This window comes from Panthera tigris, chromosome C1 (assembly GCF_018350195.1).
Source record: "Panthera tigris isolate Pti1 chromosome C1, P.tigris_Pti1_mat1.1, whole genome shotgun sequence".
Taxonomy (NCBI): domain Eukaryota; kingdom Metazoa; phylum Chordata; class Mammalia; order Carnivora; family Felidae; genus Panthera; species Panthera tigris.
This window is the reverse complement of record NC_056667.1, coordinates 105,324,482-105,351,920: the sequence shown is the minus strand read 5'-3', so window position 1 is coordinate 105,351,920 and position 27,439 is coordinate 105,324,482. Positions and strand designations below refer to the sequence as shown.

Here is a 27,439-nt window from a genome sequence, read left to right as displayed (position 1 = left end):
AAAACTAATGATACAAAATGCTGGTGAGGATGTGATACAAGAGCAACTCATGTTTAGTGAGAATGCAAAACAGTATGGGCACTCTGGAAGACATACTGACAGTTTCTTAAAAAGCTAAACATAGTGTTAACCATAAGATCCAGCATTCACACTACCAGGTATGCACCCAACTGAGTTGAAAGCTTATATTTACACAATAAACCTGATGAGTGTTTTTACCAGCTTTATTCATAATTGCCAAAAACTGAAAGCAACCAAGTTATCTTTTATAAGTGAATGGATAAAAAAACTGTGGTACATGTAGACAATGGAATATTATTCAGTTATAAAATGAAATGAGCTATCAAGTCACAGAAAGACATGGTGTGGGAGGAGAGACCTTAAATGCATATTGCTAAGGGAAAGAAGCCAATCTGAAAAGGCTATATACTTTTAGTAATTATTTAATTGTGTATATATATATATGACTCCAATTATATGACATTCTGGAAAACGCAAGATCAGTATGTTGCCGAGGGCTTAGAGGGAGGGGAAGGATGAATAAGTGAAGTGCAGGGGATTTTCAGGGCAGTAAAACTATTTTGTATGACACTGTAACAGCACATGACATTATGCATTTGTCAAAAACTATGGAACTTTACAACACAAAGAGTAAACCTTACTGTATGCATTTTTTTTTTTTTTTCAGAAATCAACTAATAGGGTGGGAGAATCCCAAACTGTGACAAGAGAATCTAACTGTATTTCAAATATATTTCAAACAACCTCACCGAAGGGGGTAGGTAATGAATGAATTCTTTAAGATAAAGACAAAAAAGGGACTGCACATAAGTACTACACTCTAGTCAATACAACTGCTTCCCAGGGTAGAGTTTAACAATTGCTTTCCATATATACTGGAGTTGAGCAATTAAGTAAATGAACGGTGAATGTGGGGAGCCAAACTTCTTATTGTTGAAGTGGAAATGTACAGATCTGCAAGAGGAGGGTAACAAAAGATCCATATGGAAATGGAGTAAAGCTAGAGACAGCGATAAGAACTCATGTTTAACTTAATATAAAGATGATTACATATAGAAATATTTATAGACACGTGTATACACAAGAGTTAATGTACACACACTTTTTATTTTATTTTTTTTGCTTTCAGCTGGGAGGAAAAAAGAAGCTACATCCAGTAGCAACGACAACACCTATCACCCTGCTCTTGGTTTCTAACACCATCCCCCAATAAAAAGAACTAGGACTCCTTGGAGAAATGGTTGATTCAGGACTGAGGCAGGAAATACACAAGATGAGCTCAGAGCTCATCTTCTATAATAACAGAGAGTAAAGAAGTACTCAAAAACAAAACAAAAAACCCTGCACATTAATGGGGGTATGGCAGGGTATGGCAAAAGTGTAAAGGAGCCAACTGAAAGAGCTATCCATGGTCAAAGCTGGAACAATTAGAAGGACAAAATAGAGCAGCACTGGATTATATAATCCATATTACATAAAATAAGTATCCAGGAGCCCATAATGATATAAATGACTGAATAAATTAATACATGGGGGAGAACAGACATCCTTCTCCTATGCAGAAGAATTCTAAATAAATTATATAGATACTATACTATAAAGGAGGGAAGCATCACCCCCCCCCCTCAAGTGTAGACTGCACATAGTGTGACTCCTATCCAAAGGGTACAGTAGGGGAGGGAAATGAGAATAACCTTGCAATGAGAATAACGTTACGGTATAGAAACCTGACAAACACAATTTTGGCCAGATGATCAACATCACAAATCATAATGATGGTATGTACTCTTAATGTGAACTGATGAAAATGGCACTTTACCTCTGTAATATTCTTCACCCAGACACCAAACCCCCAGTCTAATCTTGGGGAAGAAAAGAAAAGAAAAGAAAAGAAAAGAAAAGAAAAGAAAAGAAAAGAAAAGAAAAGAAAAGAAAAGAAAAGAAAAGAAAAGAAAAGAAAAGAAAAGAAAAGAAAAGAAAAGAAAAGAAAAGAAAAGAAAAGAAAAGAAAAGAAAAGAAAAGAAAAGAAAAGAAAAGAAAAGAAAAGAAAAGAAAAGAAAAGAAAAGAAAAGAAAAGAAAAGAAAAGAAAAGAAAAGAAAAGAAAAGAAAAGAAAAGAAAAGAAAAGAAAAGAAAAGAAAAGAAAAGAAAAGAAAAGAAAAGAAAAGAAAAGAAAAAAGAAAATTCAGGCAAATTCCAATAGTCAGGCATCCTATAATATACCTCACCAATACTCCTCAAAACTGTCAAGGTCATCAAAAACAGAAAACAGAAATTGTTGCAGCTAAAATGAGCCTAAAAAATGGGGCACCTGGGTGGCTCAGTCGGTTAAGTGGCCGACTTCGGCTCAGGTCATGATCTCACGGTCCGTGAGTTCAAGCCCCGCATCGGGCTCTGTGCTGACAGCTCAGAGCCTGGAGCCTGTTTCAGATTCTGTGTCTCCCTCTCTCTGACCCTCCCCCGTTCATGCTCTGTCTCTCTCTGTCTCAAAAATAAATAAACGTTAAAAAAAAAAAAATTTTTTTTTTAAATAAAAAAAATAAAAATAAATAAAATGAGCCTAAAAAGACACGATGACTAAATATAATGTGGGATCCTGGAACAGAAAGACATTAGGTAAAAACTAAAGGAATAATAATAAACTATGAGCTCCAATTAGCAATAACATATCAACACTGGATCATTAATTTAAACAAATGGACCATACTCATGTAAAATGTTCATAAAAGGAGAAACTATATGGTGGAGGTGGGGGAAGGATATAAGGGAAATGTCTGTTTGATTTTTCTGTAAATCAAACTGTCTGGAAAATAAAGTATTAATTTTTAAAATGAGATTACAAATTGTATATAACGGTATGATTTCAACTTCATAAAAAATGCATAAATAAAAGACAGACAAAATACCAAAAGTAGGTATGTTAGTATGATAAGATGACGGGAATTTTTTTTCTTTTCTTTAATCTCCAAATTTTCTCTAACCTATTTACAATCCTTTTATAATCTAAAGAATGAATTTTATACCACCACATACCTATTAGAATGACCAAAATCCAGACAGACCACTAACAGCACCAAATGATGGCAAGGATATGTATTAAGAAAAACACTCCTTTATTGTTGGTGGGAATGCAAAATGGCACAGCCACTTTGGAAGACAGTTTGGCAGTTTCTTACAAAACTAACATACTCTTACCACCTGATTTAGTAATTGTGCTCCTTGGTATTTACCTAAAGGAGTTGAAAATTTATGGGGCGCCTGGGTGGCTCAGTCGGTTAAGCGTCCAACTTTGGCTGAGATCATGATCTCATGGTTTCGTGGGTTCGAGCCATGTGTCCGGCTCTGAGCTGACAGCTCAGAGCCTGCAGCCTGCTTCAGATTCTGTGTTTCCCTCTCTCTCTCTGTCCCTCCCCCGCTCTCATGCTCTGTCTCTGTCTTTCAAAAATAAATAATAAAAAAAGGTTTAAAAAAGTTTTTAAAAAAAGAAAATTTATGTCTACACAAAAACCTATAAACAGATGTTTACAGAATTTTTATTCATAATTACCAAAAACTGAGAAACAACCAAATATCCTTCAGTAGAGGAATGGATAAACCCAGACAATGGAATATTAAAGTTTATTTTTGAAAGACAGAGAGCATGAGCCGGGGAGGGACAGAGAGAGAGAGAGAGAGAGACAGAGAGAGAGAGACAGAGAGAGAGAGACAGAGAGAGAGAGAGACAGAGAGAGAGAGAGAGAGACAGAGAGAGAGAGAGAGAGAATCCCAAACAGGCTCCATGCTGTCAGTGCAGAGCCCAACACAAGGCTCAAACTCACAAACTGTGAGATTATGACCTGGGCCAAAACCAAGAGTTGGACACTTAACCAACTGAGCCACCCAGGTGCCTCCCCGCACAATGGAATATTATTCAGCACTAGAAAGAAATGAACATCAAGCCATGAAAAGATATGAAGGAAACTTAAATGTATATTACTAACTGAAAGAAGACAGCCTAAAAAGGCTAAACACTTTATGATTCCAACTATGTGACATTCTGGAAGAGGCAAAACTATGGAGAAAGGTAAAAAGGTCAGTAGTCACCAGGGCTCAGGGGAAGAGAGGAATGAATAAGCAGAGCATAGAGGATTTTTAGGGCAGTGAAACTACTCTGTGTACTATAATGGTGGATACAGGTCATTAAAATTTGTCCAAACCCAAAGAATGTACAATACCAAGGATGTACCTAAGGTAAACTATGGCCTCTGGGTGACAATGACGTATCAATGTAGGTTCATCAATTATAATAAATGAGCCCCTGTGGTGGGGGATGTTTATAATGGGGGAGGCCATACATGTATGGGGTAGGAGGTATATAGAAGTCTCTGAATCTGTTCCAGTTTTGCTGTGAAACTAAAACTACTTTAAAACAGAAAAACAACTAAATGTTTTAAATTTTAAAAATCAAGAACGAAATCTCAAAAAAATATACGCAAAAGTGGATCTGACCTTAGATGTCAAACACTGAAATTCCAGATCAGAAGACTAGAACTCTATCATGACTCCTTAGTAAATAATTCAATAACAAGATGGAGTGTGCTATTCTATTTCTGTCATGAAAATCAAACCAAGATATGAAATCTTCAAATCAAAAAAATGCTACACCTTAGGGGTGCCTGGTTGGGTCAGTCAGTATGCATGCAACTCTTCATCTTGGGGTTGTAAGTCTGGGCCCCACATTGGGCATAAAGATTACTTAAAAAAATAATGATTTTAAAAAGCTAGAAAAAAAATGCCACAGCTTAAAAGAGTTAAACAGTATTTTATTTCCACTTAGGAAGCTAGATTCACAAAATAATTTCAAGAGTCCCTATTTCTTTCCCTGTTCATCAATTAGAAAAACAAAAACAAAAACTATCTTTCCTCTCCTCAGTTAGGATTTAATGTAACCATTTTCCAGCCTGAACAATCACTGAATATAACTGAGCAGAAAACTACATCAAGGTCTCAAAATTACAATCAATTTGCTTTTTCTTCTTGATTTTTTTTAAATTTTTTTTTTTTTAACGTTTATTTATTTTTGAGACAGAGAGAGACAGAGCATGAACGGGGAGGGTCAGAGAGAGGGAGACACAGAATCCGAAACAGGCTCCAGGCTCTGAGCTGTCTGCACAGAGCCGGACGCGGGGCTCGAACTCACGGACCGCGAGATCATGACCTGAGCCGAAGTCAGCCGCTTAACCGACTGAGCCACCCAGGCGCCCCTCTTCTTGATTTTTAAGAGCATTATCATGTAATATAATAATTCTGACAAATTATTTGTTACTAGGAAAAGAAAATATTAAAAGTAAAATGTCTGGCCTCAAACTATAGCCAAAAACAAAAAAAGCAAAAAACAAACAAACAAAAAACCTCACCATGGGGAGCCTGGGTGGCTCAGTCATTTGAGTATCCGACTACTGATTTCGGCTCAGGTCATGATCTCATGGTTCATGGGATCGAGACCCTTGTTGGGCTCCATACTGGCAGCAGGGAGCCTGCTTGGGATTCTCTCTCTCCCTGTCTCTCTTGTTCTAAGCTTATCTTTGGTTAATGAGGGGAAAAAACAAAAAATGTCAACTACATGTAAACCAAATTAAATGATTTCCAGCATTCTATGCAAAGCCCTAGCTCACAAATTCCTTGGTGTATTAAGTATCAAAAGCAGAATTCAATATTTATACCAACATTTTAAAGCACTAATATCCAGGAATTTTAACACTGGGCAAAAGAGAATATTAATAACAATAAAATATGGCTCTGACAAAGTTGAGAAACAGAGAAGTATGTCAATCACGTCTGATCTTCCCAAAGAGAGAAAAAATAATAAGTACCTTGTCAAATAAGCTGCTTATCATCAACTGGACTCTTCACCCTTAGCTGGGTGTTCTATTCACAGAGAATACTGTCCGAGGCAGGAAAAGTACAAATAAGGCTCACATGTATTTCAACCTTAATACCTCCTGCCAGAAGTAATAAGGGCTTATTACTTGGGAAGAAGTAACAGATTCCTCAAACTTTCTAATTCAAGGCAATTCAGTATACAAATATTATCTATGCAAGTAGATTTATTTTTGAAAAAAGTATAAAAAGGCTTTAAGATATTTTTAAAGTATTTTTAAAGTAAAGTATAAAATTACAATCAAGCTATTCGAAAAAAGCTCATTGTTATTCAATAATTACATGTAAGGCCTATGTAACCACTAGTCCCCAAGAATACAAACAAACTTGTTCATTTCCCTCCTTAACAGAACCCCAGTCTTATTTTAAAACAGGCTTCCAGAGGAAAAAAAAAGAGAGGTTAGAGTGGGAGAGAGCCAAAGCACTTAAAAACTGAGAATAAACTGAGGGCTGATGGGGGGTAGGAGGGAGGGGAGGGTGGGTGATGGGTATTGAAGAGGGCATCTTTTGGGATGAGCACTGGGTGTTGTATGGAAACCAATTTGACAATAAATTTCATATATTTAAAAAAATTTTTTAAATAAAAATAAATAAAAATAAAAATAAAAATAAAACAGCCTTCCAGGGGTGCCTGGGTGGGTGGCTCAGTCGGTCAAGCGTCCAACTTCAGCTCAGGTCATGATCTCACGGTTTTTGAGTTCGAGCCCCGTGTGGGGCTCTCCACTGTCAGTGCAGAGCCCGCTTCAGATCCTTTGTCTCCTTTTCTCCACTCCTCCTCCATCCTCTCTCTCTTAAAAATAAATAACATAAAAAAAAAAAAAAAAAAAAAAACCCAGGGGCGCCTGGGTAGCTCAGTCGGTTGAGCGTCCAACTTCGGCTCAGGTCATGATCTCGTGGTCTGTGAGTTCAAGCCCCGCGTCGGGTTCTGTGCTGACAGCTCAGAACCTGGAGCCTGCTTCGGATTTTGCGTCTCCCTCTCTCTCTCTGACCCTCCCCCCATTCATGCTCTGTCTCTCTCTGTCTCAAAATTAAATAAAACATTAAAAAAAAAAAACAAAAAACCCAACCTCCTATATTTAAATCATTTAGGCTATAGACCTGTGTTCTAGGTTGCTAAGACACACCTAGTTTATATCTGTTGTCCTGGAATAATTAAGTCCTCTTTCATTTTCAAGTGCCTTGGTTTGGGTGATAAATTACATAATCCTTATAGTTTTAGTACATTTTGTCTGGGAGACTTCTGCTAAAATGCACAAGTTTCCTGGGCACTTGCATTTACTAATTTAGATAACTAAGGGCAGAAAAGTACCTAGGGGGATTTAAGGATAATTGTTCATCCCATTGGTAGACTAGAAGAGGAGAGGAAGGTTGAGACTTCAGGTCAACTGGGCTTAAGAAATGACCTGAGGCTTCTATCCTTCCTCCCCTGCCAACCCCAGTCCAGGCAGGTACCATCTTTATTTCCTTGGCCCTCCCATGGTTTACTCCAACAACAAACTGTTAATCTTCCCATTCCCCACCATACCATAAATTTCCTAAAGGCAAAGACTACATGTTATTTAGCTTTCTATCCATGTCTAATCCCGTGTTCATCAGGTAGGAAGCGCTCATTAAATTTTTTCCCTGAATGAATGAAAAAACATCATTAAGGCTAGCACAAAAAACATTCAATAATGGTTTTCCTCCATGCACTCCTTATTTTTAACTTTTACATTGGTTTCAGTGTTCAGGGGGAAGTACTAAAACCATTATGCAAGCTCTACATTTTTCAAGTTTTAGTATTAGTGATCATTTTGTTTTCTATTATAGGAGGTAATAAAAATAATGCTTAAGAGTAAAATATGGCATTCAATTATGTAAGCAATTTCAAAGTGGGGCTATGTTTTCTTTTATTCAAATATGTTGAAAATAAAAGTAAATTGTTTTTATTAATTTTTTAAAATATAAACACTGACTCCAAGGATAGCAAATGAGGTTAGAAGGAGCAAGAAATAAACATGCTGACATTTAAAAAGCAAGTCTATATTTCATGTGAATTCTGGGAATAATCTATTGTAATTACACTGTTTCATCTCATGAAAACTAAATGCACCACACTTGGTATGAAAAAATTTAAGCACAATAGGTTCCTTCACATGACAGATATGAATTACCAATAAGGTATTAAAGGAAGTTCTGATACTAAAACTATATACAACATTGACTTATTTTGATAGGATTTTGTTTTTCAATTTTTGTCTTTAAACATATGATCAACAAGTAGCAACTCATGGTTCTCTTGAAATGTAAGGCTGGATGTGAAAATGGGTTACTTCTTTATGCTGTGGGATGATGAATGTTAGGGGTAAGAAAGCTACTAGTTTCTCTAGCCTGACAGCCTCCTCAGTACACTATTGCTGAGAACTTCTCCCTCAGTTATACACCAGAAAACAAACATAATTAGTCCTAAATCATTTCCAACACCAACTCAAGAGTTTGAGATCTGCTATATTTTGAACCACTGCCTACATGGCAAAGTTAAATGCCACACCCAGATGTTTTTAATTTGGTATACTGATCACAATGAAAGTTAATTAAAGAATAAAATCCACCAGCTTTATCAACAACCTTAGTTTGCAAGTGACATAAATTACCAAAGATGGAATCTTAATTTTTTAAAGTTCTATTTCACGACTATTTCTGGATTACTACATAATGTGTTTTAAAGCATGACTCCACATGACTCCTCCTGTGATCTGTTCTAGGGTAACAGCCTGCACCCTGAATCCCAATATTTATCTCCTAAATATTCAATTACTCTCAAGAGGTACTATACATGAGTGCACAAACAAAAGTGTAAATCTATCACTACTGGGGAAAAAAAGGCTCAAAATACCTTCACCTATGACAGCCTTTAAAAATTAGTAACAACAACAACATTTAGTTATTAAAAGATATACTTTTGAAGGGATATAGCCCTTTAGCAGTCAAATAACACTCTTTAATTCAAATTAATTGTGGGCAATGTCTTTTGGAAGCTGAGGAACACAGACTACAGCTTCTGTAAACTGTGGTCTATTTCAACACATTGAACAAGAAGAAAGGTACAGTAAGACCTTTTCTAATCAGCAACATAAAGGACAATTGGGTATGGCAGGGAAATCTAAAGTAATCAACAGCACATAACTCGTAAAAGTGTCACACTTACTTAGATTCAAAATACCAGCTCTAGAACAAAAGTCATTGCTGTTTCCAAGTAAAGACAGATGCAGGTTACATCTTTAGAAAACAGATCCAAAAAGTAGTTTTTAACCCTACCAAAATACTGGGTTAAAAAAATTCCAGTAACCCATGGTGCATTCAGTAAACAAACTACACACTTTATAAGTTACAAACTTTATAGATGATTAAACTGATCAGCAAAAGAAGTAGAAGTTTCCAAAACTTTCACATTTTCCAAGATCACCAAAAATTAATTTAATCAATCTCCCATTTAAAAAAAATTTTTTTTAACATGTATTTATTTTTGAGAGACAGAGCATGAGTGGGGGAGGGGCAGAGAGAGAGGCAGACACAGAATCTGAAGCAGGCTCCAGGCTCTGAGCTGTTAGCACAGAGCCCAAGACTGGGCTCAAACTCATGAACCATGAGATCATGACCTGAGCCGAAGTCGGACCCTTAACCGACTGAGCCACCCAGGCGCTTCAATCTCCCAATTTTTAAAACATGCTAAATGAACAAACTAAACTAGACAGACCTAAAAATATAAAAGTACTGCGGTCCTGGCCGTGCAGCAGGGAGATAACTTCCTGGTTTGTCCTGAATGGTTGTCTAGGAGTAATCAGTTGCTTGAGCACAGCTGGGAGAATATCCACAAGCAGCTGACTCTCTGCAGACACTCTGTAGTTTTCCAAAGAGAAGTAAACTAATTACTTGTGTTTCAAGTCCACAGAATACATAGATCTGTCAGTCTAGCTTTGCTCTGAGGTCTGATGGCTTGAGCAAAAATAAATCATTTAAAAGATGCTTTCATAACAACGGAAGTTCGTGGAAGGAAGTACACATAAGAATACTCAAATACAGTTCCTTACTCTGCAACTTTAATACCTTGTAGACAGGTGTATTTTCTCAACTATCTCAACCCTTACTTGGTTAGCAGGGAGCACTGAATAATAAACAAGAGACTACACACATACCACCTAGCATATGGCTAATACAATACCACACAATTTAATCCTGAAGTACCCCTCGCATTACTGAAAGCAAAAAGACACTTTTTAAGTGTCTCTGTAGGGGCACCTACATGGCTCAGTAGGTTAAACGTCTGACTCTTAACGTCGGCTCAGGTTATTATCTCCCTCGTTTGCGAGTTTGAGCCCCGTGTCAGGTTCCTCCACAGACAGTGAGGAGTCTGCTTGGGATTCTTTCTCTCTTCCTCTCTCTCTACCCCTTCCCCACCTGCTTAAAAAAAAAAAAAAAAAAAAAAAAAGTCTTTGTATGAATTTTCATTCTGAAGGCAGACAACAGGTATAAACCTTTGTATTATGTTAAGTTACCTATCTTCAGTCTCCTCAACTCCCAACAATATGCTATATACAGAAACAAAAGATTTAAATTAAAGGAGGTATCTTCAAACACCATAAGCAGGGCAGAGCACACTGGACCTCCAGCATATAACGATCACTTATCAACTATAAACACAACAGTATGTATACTCACTTAACACTTGAAAGAGAAGTGGATATTCAAGAAGCTAGATTGTGAGGTAAAACATACACAAAATAAAGGCAACCAGCTCCTCATCAGCTGTTCCCAGCTCTGGGTGTTAAGAGCTTAGTTGTTCTTTGTTCCCTTCTTTATATAGTACAAGACAGCCCAAGAGACTAGATGCTCTGAAATTCTTCGAATTCTAATAGTGATTTTCCTCTTTGGCCTTGGAAAAGTTAGTCACCCTCTTCAGGTAAATAATTAAATAAAAAGTAAATTCACAGGGAGTCCTAAATATTAACACACATATTATATTCTGATCTCAAAAACAGAACAGAATCCAAATTTGGTAGCATTGCATTCAAAGCCCTTTTTATTTTTAAATTTTTTCTTAACGTCTATTCATTTTTGAGATGGAGAGAGACAGAGGGGGAGGGGCAGAGAGAGAGGGAGACACAGAATCCCAAGTAGGCTCCAGGCTCTGAGCTGTCAGCACAGAGCCTGATGCAAGATCCTGACCTATGATGAAGTCAGCCGCTTAACTGCTTAACCACCCACTGAGCCACCCCTCAGAGCCCTTTTTAAATGTTTATTAGAGAAAGAGAAAAAACACACACGCAGGGGAGGGGGGCAGAGAGAGAGGGAGACAGAGAATCCCAAGCAGGCTCCCCACCTGACTTGGGGCTCCAACTCATGAACCACAAGACCATGACCCGAGTGGAAATCAAGAGTGAGACGCTCAACCGACTGAGCCATCCAGGTACCCCAAAGCCCTTTTTGATCTAACTTGAAGCACAAATGTCTACAGATAAACAGCAACTTTAGATTCCTTGTTATCCTAAGAACTTTTCATACCTTCCTCCCTTTGGTCACACAGTTTCCTCAGCCTATGAAATCCTTCCCCCTTTTCTGCCTACTGAAATTATACTTGTCCTTCAATCGCCATTTAAATGCCTTCTATGACCTATCTACCCACCAATCATTTCAAGCATATTCACTTTTCCCTTTAAACTACCATTGTATTTTTCCTTTATCTCCATTAATTCATTTTGATTTACACACGGTAAATTGTTTATATGTACCTTCTCTGCTACAGGGAATGCGGGGACTCTGTGACTCGTACAAGCCTAATGGTAATTTACACATAGTTTGTGCTTAATTATGGAACCAGACTGAACATGAGGTGGTATCAGTGGGCCAACATCAGAAAAGTGATGCCCAAATTACTGTTTTTCAAACAATGGACCATAACCTAATAGTCATGAAATTCATGACTATTCATTCACCATCAGCATTCAAAAAACAAAAAATTCCAAAATACTGAACAGACTAAAAACTGTCAGGAGGCATGATACCAGTAAATACAGTTTAGTGAAACTTGTTTCACATGGATTTTTTTTTTTTTGTATTTATATTGGGTTCTAATATAAAATGTATTTCTTACAGAGAGTTGAAAGTTTTTAAATATATATATAAAATGTTCATTTTTGAAAAAGAGAGAGAGAGAGAGAGAGAGAGACAGAACATGAGAGGGGGAGGAGCAGAGAGAGGAGGAGATAGAGAATCTGAAGCAGGTTCCAGACTCAGCTTCAGCACAGAGCCCAACACGGGGCCAGAATCCACGAACCGTGAGATCATGACCTGAGCCAAAGTCAGATGCTTAACTGACTGAGCCACCCAGGCCACCCCAAGAGAATTGCAAGTTTTTAAGAAATATTTTAAAACTGTGGATTAAGCGTCCAAATCTTGCTTTTGGCTCTGGTCATGATCTCACAGTCCGTGGGTTCATGCATAGGCTGCTAGGGATTCTCTCCCCATCTCTCTACCCCTCGTCCCACCCCCTTTCTCTCAAGATAAATGAACAAACTTAAACTGCCTATATATTTTTTTCCACACGTGGAGCTGGAGTCATACCACCCATACATAGGTTTTTTTTTTTTTACAGGATTGCCAGAGCAGCACAGAAATCATCTACACAGCAGTCAAAGAGAACGATTCTAAATGCCTCTAACCTAAACCACCACAATATCCAGTGTCAGAAATGCCACCATCTACCGAATAAATTCACCACAGATCATGCTCCCAAAGCACCATGCAGTGATCAAAAATTGTAAGTGTCTGCTTGTCAAGTGAGCCTCTTGCTTATCCTAAGAATCACTCCCAACAGAACTTATCTTAAAAAATAATTATCCTTGAGAGCATGGTAACAAACCCTCACCTGGAACAAACTAGTCAGTGGGGGCTGACTGAACCCTTCTTCACAATCATTTATATGACCTAGACACATCTTCATGTTACTAAACAACAGGTCTGTTCCTGGTAACGGCAATGTTGTGGAAGTGATTTCTAAGAGGAAGATAATGGTATTTTCAAATTTAGTTTTATTTGTTTGCTACCTCAACTACCTAGGGAATTAAAAGCGTGTCCTGGGACTGCAATTACGATTATGTCAGGCTCTCCTCACTGATAACCAATAAAGATAGCAACAAACAAGGGCAAAGAATAACCACTTTGTTCCCCCGTCACCCATTCAATTTTACAACCAGAGAGACGGTAAATAAAGATATAAGACAGTTATATTTTGTAATAATAGAACCAAAGCTCAAGCTAATATCCAAGTTTATAAGGATGTGACTGAATTTTAAGTGACTATTTAGTCAAGAATAGTTGACTACTAAGAGTCAAAAATAGCTCAGAAAACAGGGACACCTTGGTGGCTCAGTCTTTTAAGCAGCCAAAACTCTTATAATTTCAGCTCAGGTCATGATCTCACAGTTGTGAGATCAAGCCCTAAGCTGGGTTCCACACTGAGCACAGAGCCTGCTTGGGATTGTCTCTCTCCCTCTCTCTCTCTCTCTCTGACCCTCCCCCACTCACGCTTGCCCTCAACATAAACTTAAAAAAAAAAAAAGTTAAAAAAATAGCTGAGAAAACAAAGAAATGGAAAATATACCAGATTTAAAATTCAAAAACCTGGATTTAATTCTGGTTAACACCCATTAGTGCAACACCCAGTTTCCTCTCATAAAAAAGGGACAGATAATGCTCATACATTCATTCAGCAAGTATTTATTGAATAATAGCCTCTACGTGCCATTATGTTGGCTAGGGAAACAACATAGATGAACACAGTCCCCAACCTCAAGGAATTTGTATTTTCCCTATCTCACAAGGCTATTGTTAAGATGAAATGTAAACACACTATGCACACACACTACATGAAGTGCAAAGTGATATAATGATTTTATTAACTTGTTTTACCTCTTCATCACCCATCTTTACTACAACATTTAGAAAGATTCAATGAAGTCTAGATGAGCAGATGTAATAGTCCACTATCTTACTTAACTGATTTTCTATGGGCTGGAATTCAGGAGCCTAACAAATCACCATTAGTACAGTCTTTGTTCATAACTCTCAGTATAATCACGAAAATAAAATGAAACGAGAATTCAAGGCCTAGAACCTGTAGTATCATCCAGGTCTGGGCTGGGTATGTGGGTTGTATTACCCACACCTGCCTGGCAAAGGGAGTAAAAAATAAACACTTCTAGGCCCCATGCAAGACCTACTGAATCATACAAAACCCTTAAAGGGCGAGCCCAAGAATCTACTACACTTTTGACAAGCACACCTAGTGATTCCTATGCTCACTAAAGCTCAAGAATCACTACCACAAAATTTTCTTTTGATTAACAACCATGATTTCAAACACTATTTCCAAAATCTATCTGGAAACTCTGGGCCAAATAGAAGTCAGCTACAAACGAGAAAGCAGATGCTGGGAAGGTACTTAGCAGTCAACATTAAATGACTCACACTTAACTCATAAAAATACTTCTTGTGGCACCAACCTCTTTTTAATCCAAACTTTCACATAAAATGAAGCCCCACCCACCAAAAAAAAAAAAAAAGGAAAAAGAATGCCCATGAGATATCCCTAAATTATTAAAATTAACTCCAAATAAACAAATTTATATAGATACATATAACTTCAATTTTCTTTCTTTTTTTTTTTTTGAGAGAGAGAGAGAGAAGGGGAGGGGTAGAGGGAGCAGGAGAGAGAGAGAATTTTACGCAAGCTCCACGCCCAATGTGGAGCCCTATTCAGGGCTTGATCCCACCCAGGACCCTAGGATCAGGAGTTGGATGCTCAACCAACCTAGCCACCCAGGCCCCGCTATAGCTTCAATTTTTCTTATGGTTTAACTTTAACAAGGGGAAGGTGATGGGAATATTATCTTGTAGCTATCAAGAGGGAAGTCATATACTCTACCCGGCATGAATATAATCATGATTTTGAATGCATACAAACCAATCTTTATCTTATAAAAGAGCACACTACCCAAATACCAAACTAGCCAAAAGACAAATATAATTCCTCAAAAATATGATGGTACCACAACCATATCCACTGTATGTTTAAACTCTCCTAAGGTCACCTCCAAGAAATCAGTCAGGAGTCCTTAGACTCCTACTTTAACCTTAAGAAAATTAACCTGAAATCAAATGTTACTTCACATACTATATAATTAGTGCGAAGATATATTTATTTTGGTTCTATTTATTCAAAGTATCCCTCCAGGTATACAGAGATCAAAGGGAAGACATTCAATATATGCTACACTGGGAAAAATTACAAGGTGGAGACTAACATTGCTAGTAGAAATCTTACCATCTGCAATAAAATTTAGAGCCCAGAGGGCTTGTTCATACTCTAGTACCAAAGAAATTGATGTTCTTCCTTTTGTCCAAGCCTTTCATCCCTTAAATCTCAAAGTTGCAGTCTTTTTTCACACCTCACACCTCTATCAGTTATCCAAACAACTGCAACATATGAAAACTGGAATAATCTGTACAGAAGGAAAACATCTAAAATAGGGACAAATCTCAAACAGCAATTATCAAGGTCCAGACATGCACCTATGACTTCTTACAAACTATGTCTACACAATAATAATCTACCTGTGCCTAATCCTGACCCCACTTGGCACTTCATCAACATGAAAACTTTCCTGGGACAACAGAGAAGTTAACTTAAGGAACTTGGATGGGAGACAAGAGAAAAGCTCTAAGGAGTGCTGTCTAAAGAATGTTTTATGAAAATTAGCATCAACCTAACCAAAAGCAAAACAAGTAGCAGGCACATATATCCCTCAAGAATCATGTCTGTTTGACCTCTGATTTCTTCCTCTCACTTGAAAACCTAAGGAGATAATGGAGACTTTGGAGAAGGGAAGAGACTCTAGAACTGAGGTCTCAGAGAACTTGCTAACTTGCTTGACTCTCTGTTGCAACTATCACCATTTCCACTCCAGTAGCAGAGAAGCTTCACAGAATTTGGAAATCAAAATAGTTGGAAGGTGAGAAACCACTGCCAGTAAGACGTCTGATCACCACCGCCTTCCAAAGAAAGGTTCTCTAAGCAAAGAGGATTATTTTGCCCTGCCCACTTTCTTGTCTCTTTTAAGACAAAGTTCTCCAGTCACCACCAGAATGTGCGAAAATTCAATGTTTTCTCCCTAGAAGGAGGGATGGGCCTGGACTGGAACATGGGCCTGAGGCAAGTCCTTCTACTTGTCCTAGCAGATCTGAGGTCTCCCAGTACCTAATTTAGATCTAGACTCTGCTGCAGAATCATAATAAAGGCAAAAAGCTACTATGTTCACATATATATACACATATATGTTTGAAATGGTTGATCACGTTAGCTGTAGTCTTCCTCAGTTATTTATTTTCGTTTAGTTCCTTTAGCTCTTATAAAGAGTAAATGATTTAGAACTTTATCAGAAATTTACAATTTTAAATAAAGACTTCAATTTTAAATTTAAAAATAAACAAACAGCTGGATCCAAAGTTAACTTCCAAAGGGAAAGGAAAATGACAATTCCAAGAGCTTCTACCAGAAGGAAACATCAGCCACAGATTTTGAGTCATCTAGAAAGAAAAGAATTAGATGCCCAGGTATAAAGCAAAAGGTCACTACTGCATTCTTTATCTGAAGGCGCAGATGCCCGAGGATTAAGAACGTATTGCCAGAGAATAAGAAAAGAGCATGCCAGGCACTGATGAAAAAAGAGAGCATAAACGGAAGGTTTAATAGCTCCAAACACTTACTCTAGTGAGCCGCACTTTCTTCAGAAGAGGAAACAGAATGAGTGGATACTGTAGAGTAAGAATGTCCAGGATAAGGGCAAGGGGCATAAGGTGGGGTGGATAAGGGGTGGATTCCTCTTCGGTCCAGATCTTCAAGATACTAACCTCTTTGAAACCCTGACCAAGCAAACCTACCATTTTACTAAAGGAGAGGCTGGAGGTTGTGGAAACTAAAACTAAAAAACATTTATAAAAAATGAGAAAGACTTCATGAGGGCAAACCCAAGCCCTGAGGGAGAGGGCAAAAGTCTGAAAATCAAACAAGGTTCAGTAAAAAGGCGAGAGATCCAGGACTGAGGACTGCTGAGGAGAATGTTGATAATGAGAGAGTAAACCCCCCACCAGTCCACCCGCAATCACCAAACGAATTTTAATACAAAGTACAAAGTACAAAGCCACAACACCTGGATAAAAGGGTGGAGCGGGTCTGCGCGGAAACTGCAAGAAAGGCGGCATCCGGCTGGAGCTTTATAGGGATGCGGTGGGGAAGCGAGGATGGAGTGTGAGGGGGGAGGGGCTGCAGCAGGGAAGAGGATGGGTTGCAGCAGCAGAAGGGGCCTAAAAAGAGAAGGGAAAGCAGCCTGGAGGAGGGAAAGAACAGGATAAAGTCAAGCGCGGGATCACAAGAGGATAGAGCAGGAGAGAGGATGGAAAGACATGCCAGAGAGGGGCATAGTTTGGGGGAAGTGAGAAGGAAGGAGAGCTTCACCGTAAACTGACTTTTAGTAGGAGCATGGAGCGAGCAGGAGTGAAGATGGGGAGCCAGAACAGGGACGCTCTCCGAGGGATGTAGTGATGGGAGACTCTAGATTCAAAATCCTGGTGTAATACGGAAAAGAAACGACCGTGTCCAAGACACCCTCCCCCACAACCACAACCAAAACAAGGGCATGCGAGCCAGGGTCAGAAAAGGAGGTACACTCTTGGGAGCGTGCATCCAAGAGGGAGGGGAGGAAAGGGACACACGGCAGGGTAGAAAAATGCAGGGGGTGCGTAACCAAAGGGAGAGGGTATCTAAAGAAAGAAAAAGGAGTGCAGCGGAAGGGTGCTGTTCCCAGGGGAAAAGTGGGAGCCGACCAGAGGTCCCGCCTACTTGGTCTAGGGGACAGAGGGGAGGTCCACAGGGGCGGCCAGCAGTAGTGGAGAACAAGAAACTATGATGCTGGAAAACTTGGGGAGGACACGACAGGGGCCGGGTCAGAAAAGGAGACACTGTCAGCGAGGGGCAGAAAGCAGCATGCTCAGGGGGGAAGAGCAGAAAAGAAGGCGAAAGAATGGGGGCAGGGGTAAAGCGGCGGGGGCGCAGGGACGTAAGCTAGTTACAGGGAGGGAGGTGGGGGTCGCGGAAACCCAGGGTGCGGGGAGATGAAAGGGTCAACTCCCACGGAGGTGCGGGGTCTGAGGGGGACCGGGTCGCGAAGGCCGGTTCAGGGGCTGGGGGAGGGGGGGGGTGCGGCCTGAGGGCGACAGGAGTAGAGGGAGATGCAGGGACTGGCGGAGGAGACGGGGCGGGGCGGGGTGGGGCGGCGGGCAGCCCAGATACTCACACCTCCAGGATGCGGTCCCCCTTGCGCACCCCGGCCCGGTCGGCCGCCCCCCCGGGCAGCACGGCGCTCACATGCTGCAGCGGCGCGTACAGCTCCCCGTTGATGCTCCGCAGTTGCCCGCCCTCGCTCACTTGGCCCCGCACGTTGAAGCCGTAGCCGGACTCGGACTTGACGATGCGCACGACCCGCGGGCCGCCGCCTCCCCCGCCGCCGTTCCCCGCGCAGTGGAGCCCAGAGCCCCCACCGCCGCCGCCACCTCCGTTCCTGTGAGGGGCTGAGGGGTGAATCCCTTCCCCGTCCTCGTCCGCCATCTTGCGAGCGAGCGAGCCGTACCCCCGCCCCCCTACGCCTCCACTCCCTCCCCGCGCGCGCTCGCCCTTCTCGGCAGCCGCGCGACCCCCGGAGCGCGCGCCCGCTCCGCCGCCCGCGGAACCCGAGTCGGCCACAGAGCTGCCGGGGGAGGTAAAGGGGAGGCCGGGGGCGGAGGGAAAACGGACGGTTGGGACCCGTGGAGCCTCCTGGGAGTTGTAGTTTCTGGACGGTGGGGGCGGGGGAGGGCGCCGGGCCCGGCCGGAGCGGAGGTTATGTGACGCAGTTGGGGAACAAAGCCTGCCGGGAGTTGTAGTTTGAACAGCTAACCGAGCGCCGAGTCTGGCATACTGATTGAGCTCATCACGTGGAACGAGTTTTTTTCTTCTTTCCTTTCGTAACTCCGTTCGTAGTCTCTAAAGCAATATTAGGATAAATTGACGTTTGTGATTCAACAGACTTAAGTTACAGTCTTAAATGATAATAGCTCATTTGTTCAGTACCTTTTGTGTTCCCGTACGTTAGTTTATTCCATGGCCCCAACAAACTTGTGAGCTGACTGGATCATGAATTCATTTGTCTGTTTCACTTATTAGGAAGCTGAACCGTAGAGAGCCCAAAGTCACCCAGCTATTAGGTAACAGGAACTAAGGCCCAGTTTTTCGCAACTTTTTTTTCATGTATTGCAACTACATAAAAACTATGCCCCAACTGTACAAAAAGCATATGTGGAGGAAACGTCTCAGCGATTTAGAACTGGATATCAGAGGGGCCAAGTAATAATTTAAGTTGGGCAATGATTTTGAAGTTACTTTAATTTCAAATTTATTTTGTTTCTTCCAACAGCACAGTAGGATTCTTTGCCAATGGCAGCAGTTGATGTTTTTTGGCAAACTACCCAAACGCAAACTCAGTGTGCAGAATGCCAGGCAAAGGCAAGTAAAAACAGTAAGAGCAAAAATAATGAAAATAGCTTACTTAAGCAATTAGTACTCAAGACCCGTATTTGATTTTATGGTACTGATGGGCTAATGAGTTAGTCTGTTACTGTTTCGTGGATGCTGACAAAAGTCCCAGAATCCCTGGGTGGGAGACAACGGGACTGTTATGACACAGGAAGTAACATGAGCTTCAGCACGTTTGTGTCAATTCCTCTTCCCCCCAAGTCTATGGGAATGACACCAATGGCTCAGATGAATGCTGTGCATTTATTTGGTGGATTTACACCACAGCTGAGAAACACTGAGCTTGGGGAACCTGCCATTTTATAGGGAAGCAGTGAGCAAACCTGTTCTTTGTGCTGGAGGGAGACATTACTTCATTCCTTAAAGTTGTTCATTATAAACACAACCCTGGGGAATGACCCTGGTAAAGAGCAGTCAGAGTCTTGAATTTTTGGCATACCCAGGAAGATGGGTAGAAGCATGACAGACTCCTGAAGGCCTGTCTCTCAACATTACGGTGTGTCAAACACTTCTAAGCGCTTTACATCTATAATCTCATTTAATCTTCACAACCCTGTAATGTGCCCTATTTATAGATGAATAAACAGGCAGAGAGAGGCCACAAAGCTAATGAACAATCCAGGAGAGGGGCACCTGGGTGGCTCAGTCAGTTGGGTGTTGACTCTTGATTTCAGCTCAGGTCATGATCTCATGGTTGGTGGGATCAAGCCCCACGTCAGGCTCCATGCTGACATGTGGAACCTGCTTGAGATTCTCTTTCTCCCCCCTCCCCACCCTTCTCCCACTCGTTGTCTCTCTCTCTCAAAAATAAATGAATAAACTTAAAAAAAAAGACAATCCAAGAGAAGCAACAGGAATGCATAGTTAAAAAAAAAAACAGTAAAAGTTAACTTGCAGAGAGAGATCTGATGACTCATAAAAGCAACAGGTGGGCACCTGGGTGGCTCAGTTGGTTAAGTGTCCAACTTTGACTGGAGTCATGATCTCCTGGTTGGTGGGTTTGAGCCCCACATCAGGCTCTGTGCTGACAGTTCAGAGCCTGGAGCCTCCTGTGTCTCCCTCTCTCTCTGCCCCTTCCTCTTCCTCTCCCTCTCTCTCTCTCTCAAAAATAAGTAAACATTAAAAAAGATTAAAAAAAAAAAAAAAAGCAACAGGCAACCCCCTGAAAGAATTTGTGGACTGTGTACAGGTTTCCAGTAGTTGCTCAGGATGTGGGGGAGGGGAATAGTGGAATAATTAAGACATTGCAAAACTGTGGGATAAGGATTCAGTTATTAGAACATAAAAGTTAGGGGCGCCTGGGTGGCTCAGTCGGTTGAGCATCCAACTTTGGCTCACGTCATGATCTTGTGGCCTGTGAGTTCGAGCCCCGCGTGGAGCTCTGTGCTGACAGCTCAGAGCCTGGAGCCTGTTTCAGATTCTGTGTCTCCCTCTCTCTCTGACCCTCCTCCGTTCATGATCTGTCTCTCTCTGTCTCAAAAAATAAACGTTAAAAAAAATTTTTTAAAGAACATAAAAGTTAGTATGACCTTATTTTATAACCAAGTTAATGAAAAAGAGTGTCAATAGTTACACAACTATTACAGCAACACAGCATTACAAAGCTGCCATGTTGTGATTAGAGAGTTCTAGACTCTCTAATAGTGGCTAGGGATACAAAGATAAGTAAGATGGTATCTAAACTCCATGAAGGGCAATATGACATGGTGCAACTCACAAATGCACACACGCTTTGATCTGGCAAGTCCACTTCTAGGAATTCATTCTAAGGTCCAACTCCTACATGTGTGAAGTGACATTTTTGTGAAGATAGTCATTGCAGTATTATCTGTATTTGCAAAAGACTGGAAATAACCTAATGTTTATGTGTTAACTTAGGATACAACCACAATGGAAAATTGAAAACTGTAAATAAAGAATAAGGAAGCTCCTTAGGTACTGAAATGATCTGGTGGATACAGTACATAAGTGGAAACAAGGTACAGCACAGTCTGTAGAACATGACACCATTTTGGTATAAAAGGGGCACCATAGGTATGTTTTCATCTGTGGAAGTATTTGTATCTCTGGAAGTATTCACCAGAAACTGCTAATATTGATTGCCTCTGGGGAGGGGGACTGGGCAGCTGGGGTGGGGACAGGGGTTGGAGGGAGACTTTTCATTATATAGTTTTTTGTAGCTTCGGAATTTTTAGATGAATGTGTTGCCTATTCAAAAAATAAATACATAAAATATGTAGAAAGGATGAGATTGGAAGAAAAGGTGATCAGAGCATCAAAATAAGAAACGAAGACACCATTACTCCTCTCAAGAACTCACTATCTAGCAAGAGAGACAGCTAAAGAAGAAATTACAACACTGGCCTTGGGTCTCTGGAGTAATGAGAGCTGTGATACAGAGACCTGCACAGCCGGCAAGAGTGCCCATAAGAGCGGGGCCTTCAAAACGGAACCGCTTAACTGAGTAATCATGGGTAAGAATGGTTAGTAAGGCAGAGAAGGATGGCATGGAAGGGCACTTCTGACCCGGGGGAACAGTGCGTTCAAACAGAGATTTGAAAGAGCAGGGTGCAGAGTGAGAGCCGCCGGCAGTTCGGTAGGACTGCGGCCGAGGGGACGGGTCAGGTGGGCCAGAATAAAGGGAGGTATTCAGATATTGATCATCGTGTCCAAGAGTTCGAACTTCATTCCCAAGTATTTAAGGGGCCTCTGAATACTTTTAAGCAGAGCAGACATATTACTACATTTGTGTTTCAGAAAGTTCATCCTGCAGGAAGCGTGAACAAAATGAGGTAGTATCGACTGAGAAGTTGGTGGCGTGATTCCCGCGAGAATTGACGAGATCGAGTCTTGGGCAAGGGTGGTGGGAGGAGGCCCCGGGGGCGGAAAGGCACTTGGCTACCCTCAGAGACCCGCTGTGAGGGCGGGGCAGGAAAGAATGGCCTAAGAGCCCTGACTTGGCGGTGTGATTGCCCAAGACCGATGGAAGAGGAAGAGGCTGGTGGGGAGGACAAGAAGTTCAGTTCCGGGTGTGGATTGGAGGGGTTTGGGGGAGATCCAGGCAGGATGGATGACTAATTGGGTGGACACGTGAATCGCGCTGGGGAAGGGGTCTGGCCCCAGCATGGATTGGTGAGCATGGGCGCCAGGTGGTAGGTGGTGGTGGATGATGCACCAAAACAGAGCAGGTAACAAAGTGAGAGGGGTGCCAAGTCCGAAACCTGGAATGGTGTACCCTCTAGCCGGTCAGGAGGCTTAAAGAGGAAAGAGACCTGGTGACGGACTGAGAAAGAGGATTCCCAGAGCGGGGGACGGGGGTTAGGGGGCTAGGAGAGAGTGGGGTCTTGGAACTCACAGAAGCTGCCTTTGGAAATGGGACCCAGACCGTTTGCAGAGCACTTCCAACCCAAGAGCTTACGTGGTCCTCACAATAGCAAGGTAAATAGAAGTACCTACTGGAAACCAGGCTCAGCTAACCAGCAGGCCCCACTATAAACTGCTAGTTTATAGCAGTACTGAACCCAGATTTTCTGACACCATGGCCAGGACTCTCTTCACTACCCAGCTTTCTTTTGGTTAAAGAAAAAAAAAGTTCCTCCTACCCTTTATGATGTACAAAGTCAGCAGGTTTCCCTTAGGTTTATTGTTGGTATTAACTTAAGTGAAAACCCCACCTTCAGACCTTTGCTTCCGTGTATAGTCCTTTGATCCTAGATGGCCCACCTCTTTTCCTCTTTGCTGGTCTAAATTCTACTCCTTCAAGCTCTTGCTTAAATCCCTCTGTAAAGCCTCCCCTGAGGATTCCAATTCGCTCTGACTTCTCTTTTTTTTTAGATTCCTGTGGCAAATACACCTTCCAGTGACATCTCACACACATACACACACACACACACCTTCCAGTGAGTCACACACTTGTATAATCTCCCATTGCGGGGGGGAGGGGGGGCAGGACTTGTGGCTTGCTTTTAGGCAATAGAACATGGCAAAGGTGAAGTGTGTCACTCCTATGATGACAGTTACATTATATAACACTTCTTAGGAGACTGGGATCAGAGAGTCTCCTGCTGGCTCTGAGGAAGAAAGCTGCCATGTTGTGATTTGCTTATGGAGAAGACCCATGGCAGGGAGCAGCAGGGGCCTCTGGGAGCTGAGACTCGCCCCTAGCTGACAGCAAGAAAACAGGACCCTCAGTCCGGTGTCTGCAAGAAATTCTGCCAATGCCTGCATCAGCTTGGGAGAAGATCCTGGGCTCCAGTAAGAAACAGAGCCACGCCAGCATCTTGACTGCAGGCTTGTGAGATGCCACAGGGGACTTGGCTAAGTTGAACCCAGACTCCTCACCCACAAAAACTATGAAATAACAAATGTGTGTTGTTTTAAGCTGCCAAGTTTGTGGTCATTTGTTATGTGGCAGGTAACAAACATTGCTCCTATTGCATTATCGTGTGTCCCTCTGTTCAGACCATAATAATTTAATGTCTAGTCTAGCTTTACTTTTCCAATCTGAACAGAAGCTTCTTGAAAACAAGGAACCTGTCACACGTGACTTGTGTTCTCAGAGGGTAGGAGAGTGAAAGGCACAAGAGAAAGTATTGATGGAATCTTAGTCCAGGAAAGAACCATAAAGTGGCTGATAACGTGTGCTGCGTAGGGATGTGGTGGGGCAAAATGAGGAATGTGTGGGAAACACGTAAACTGATAACTGGATAGTTATCATTAGATATATTAATAAATACCACATCTAGCCCCATTCCCTCATTTTGTGGATGAAGGAATAGCTCCCTCCACTACCACCCTCCAAAAAAAGAAATAGACCCAGCAAAGTACCATGACTTGTCAAAGTCACTCAGCAGTTCTGAGGCCAGAACTCACCGCTCAGAAAAAATATTAAATGGGTTAAATGAGGCACTAAGGCACGTCATTACCCATGAATTCACGGGTTGAAGAAAACAAAAAGAAGGCCCTTTTTCTTAGACCCTTTCCCTCATTCTGACTCTCCTCCTCACTATTTTTCCTGTACTTTTTCCATGAAGACCACATGAAAAATTACTTTTTTGGTAAATTGAGTAACTGATTTGCAATAGTTGATCATATGTACAGACTAGAGGGTTTCTTCAAGATTCCTTTAGTTGCAAGGGACAGAAACTCAGTTCAAACCAGCTTAAGCCACAAAGAGAATCGATTGATTCACGTAACTAAGAATGACACTGGGTATCCCTGTTAACCGTAGCTGCATAACAAATCATCCCAAAACTTAGTGGCACGAAACCATCATTTTATTACGCTCACAGACCCTGCAGGTCAGGAATGCAGATAAAACACATAGAGATGACTGGTCTCAGTCCCGTGGTGCCTAGGGTTTCCCCTGAGAAGCCTTGAAAGCTAGGGTGATTTGAGGGCAGAGGTCATCTAGGAATGTTTTAGTCCTGGCAACAGAGGCTAACTGTCTGCTGGGACTTCAGCTTTTGGCCTGACTCCCATACATGGCCTCTTCATGAGGCTTCTTCTTGGCTTCTTCAAGCATGGTGAAGGTTACCAGGACCTTTCTTCCTAGTCCTCTTTCAGTACAACTGGCTCTCCCCACATCTGCGCCAAGAGCCTTTGAGACAAGGAGGCAGAGAGGAAGACTCAGAGCCAGTGAGTCACATGAGCACTTAGCACCAGCAGGTGCTGGCAGCTCTCACAAAGTCTATTTACTGACAACACATATCTACTAATATTTACTAATCCCTCAGATGTTTGCAAATGAGGCAAAGCTGTGAGGAGCTGTGCGGAGAAGCGGCAACTGGGCATCCAACCCCAACACCCATTCGTGGAGGGCCACATCTTCCACTGGAAGCTACCAAACCCCAACCCCATGTCCAATCCCTGGAGCTGAGCAGTTCTGTTACATAGACTTGAAACCCGGAGTCTCTGTTCATATTTAACCTACTCACTTCAGTCTTTTCCAAAAAACATAAAGTATGAAGATCTTCAACAGAGAGCACCCACCATTCCCTTAAATTCATGTCCCAGAGACGTGATCAGACAATTTTCTCCCTATGTGTAATCTTCCATAACTAAAATAAATTCTGGGCAAATGGCCTCCATCAAGCTGTGAATGCTGTGTGCCCTCCAAAGCACAAACATTGAACATTAGCCATCAGTCCTCTTCATTTAGCTCCTGAAACCAGGCAAGTGCTCCACAGCTCCCTTCAGGGACAGCTCAATCCCTACTGTTACTCCTCCATGGCCCTGAGGGTGGGGGCAACAAGAAATTGAAGCACCAGCTCTATTGCCAGTAGGTAAGCAAGATTATCTTTCTATATAAAGTTCATATCCTTAAGTCTTGGTTCTTGGTATTCTAGAACTTTTGCAAGACTATAATCTAATGGGAACTGGCTTCTCAAGGAATCAAGGTCTATTATGTAATTGAAAGGCCCTTGGACACGTTATCTGGACCCTATGGGCTTTTGTGATGATCTGGAGTGTGATTATTGCTGATTGGAACTCTGGAGGGGATGAGCCGGTGCCAGTGCCCAGCACACCTCACCACCCTCACTGGGCTTCCTCTCCTTTCCACACCTTAAGGCACCCAGTTGCCTTAAATCTATTGCTTTTCATGCAATAGACACATGGTAATTTGGGCTATTTTCCCCTCTCAAAACAAAACAAAACAAAACAAAACAGTGTTGGCTTTTCAGAAACTTCCAGAACCAATTCTTTCCCGAGTAAGGGCTTGCTAAACATGAGCAAAAGAAACGGACACTTCTCAAGTAGCTCTAGGAAATACTACTGATCTAACACACGAGCCTTACAAATGAGTTTTTAAAATCGCCTTTTAGCCTGCCAAACTTCTACCAGCCTGTAAAATGCTCCCAGCTCTTCTCAAAGCTCTGTCTCTGATGATGTGAGCTGTAGGCAACTTAAACGAGGACAGCGATACATTTTCAATTTTTCATAAAATATTTACTTTCCTAGAATCCAATTTCTTTTTTAGGCTTGGTCTTTTATCTTTTTGGTGCTAGACTTAATTTGCAACGCCGCTGCCTCGTCTCATCCCAACCTGGCTGGCAGCCCTTTGCTAAAGAAGTGAGTTTGGCATTCACAGCAGGAAAACTTCAGGGCCCCAGGCGAGGTTGGAGGAGAAAGCCTGCTTCTCTTCCTGTGCCCGCCACCCCCCCCCCCCCCCAGCCCCCCGCCGACGTGGCCACCTGCCCAGGTGCTCAAGGCCCTGCTGCTGCCCTCTGGTGGCTGCAACCTAGGGTGCGGCGGGACCTCCACTTGGCAAACAAAAAATCCTCTAATTTTCAGGTTAGCCAGCTGAGTAAATATGCTCTGAAGGCATTCCCCACAAGACCCAGGTCATTTAAAAAAATTTTTTTAATGTTTATTTTTGAGAGAGCATGTGTGCCCACGCTGAGTGCGGGAGGGGCAGGGAGAGAAGGAGACAGAGATTCTGAAGCAAGCTCTGGGCTGTCAGTGCAAAGGTGGCTGTGGGGTTCGAACCCATGAACGGGGAGACCATGACCTGAGCTGGAGTCAGATGCTCAACCAACTGAGCCATCCAAGCGCCCCAGACCCATGTCATTTTAGAGCTGGAAGGGACCCTAGTCCAGCCACCATTTTTTATGCTTTTTTAAGAGAAGGACCCCCAAAATGAAAGAGATTCCATCATTTAGCCAAGGACACATCCTAGTGAGAAAAGTAGCTTGGAATGGGACCTCCATCCTCACTGGAAGACAAGGAGGGAAGAGGAAGTTTTAGACACAATGATACCGAATTGTTGCAGACTTGGGGAGCCAGATGTGCAGAGAAATCTGGTGGGCTTCTCTCCACCTGTCAGCAACCCCCTCCC

At 41.9% G+C, this 27,439-nt stretch overlaps 1 protein-coding gene and 1 long non-coding RNA gene across 2 annotated transcripts in view; one reads left to right on the top strand and one right to left on the bottom strand.

The window, feature by feature from the left end:
- Nucleotides 1-18,865, bottom strand: part of SNX27 (sorting nexin 27) — a 70,368-nt gene extending 51,503 nt beyond the window's left edge. The window contains exon 1 of the mRNA XM_042994123.1: nt 18,329-18,865. Within this exon, the coding sequence (XP_042850057.1) occupies nt 18,329-18,639 (311 nt within the window). The 5' untranslated portion in view covers nt 18,640-18,865. The remainder of the gene's footprint in view (nt 1-18,328) is intronic.
- Nucleotides 18,866-22,400: 3,535 nt separating this feature from the next.
- LOC102959225 lies at nt 22,401-23,982 on the top strand. Its single transcript, XR_006220588.1, has 2 exons — nt 22,401-23,501; nt 23,642-23,982. It is a non-coding gene; the product is annotated as an uncharacterized LOC102959225 (long non-coding RNA).
- Nucleotides 23,983-27,439: the final 3,457 nt, after the last annotated feature.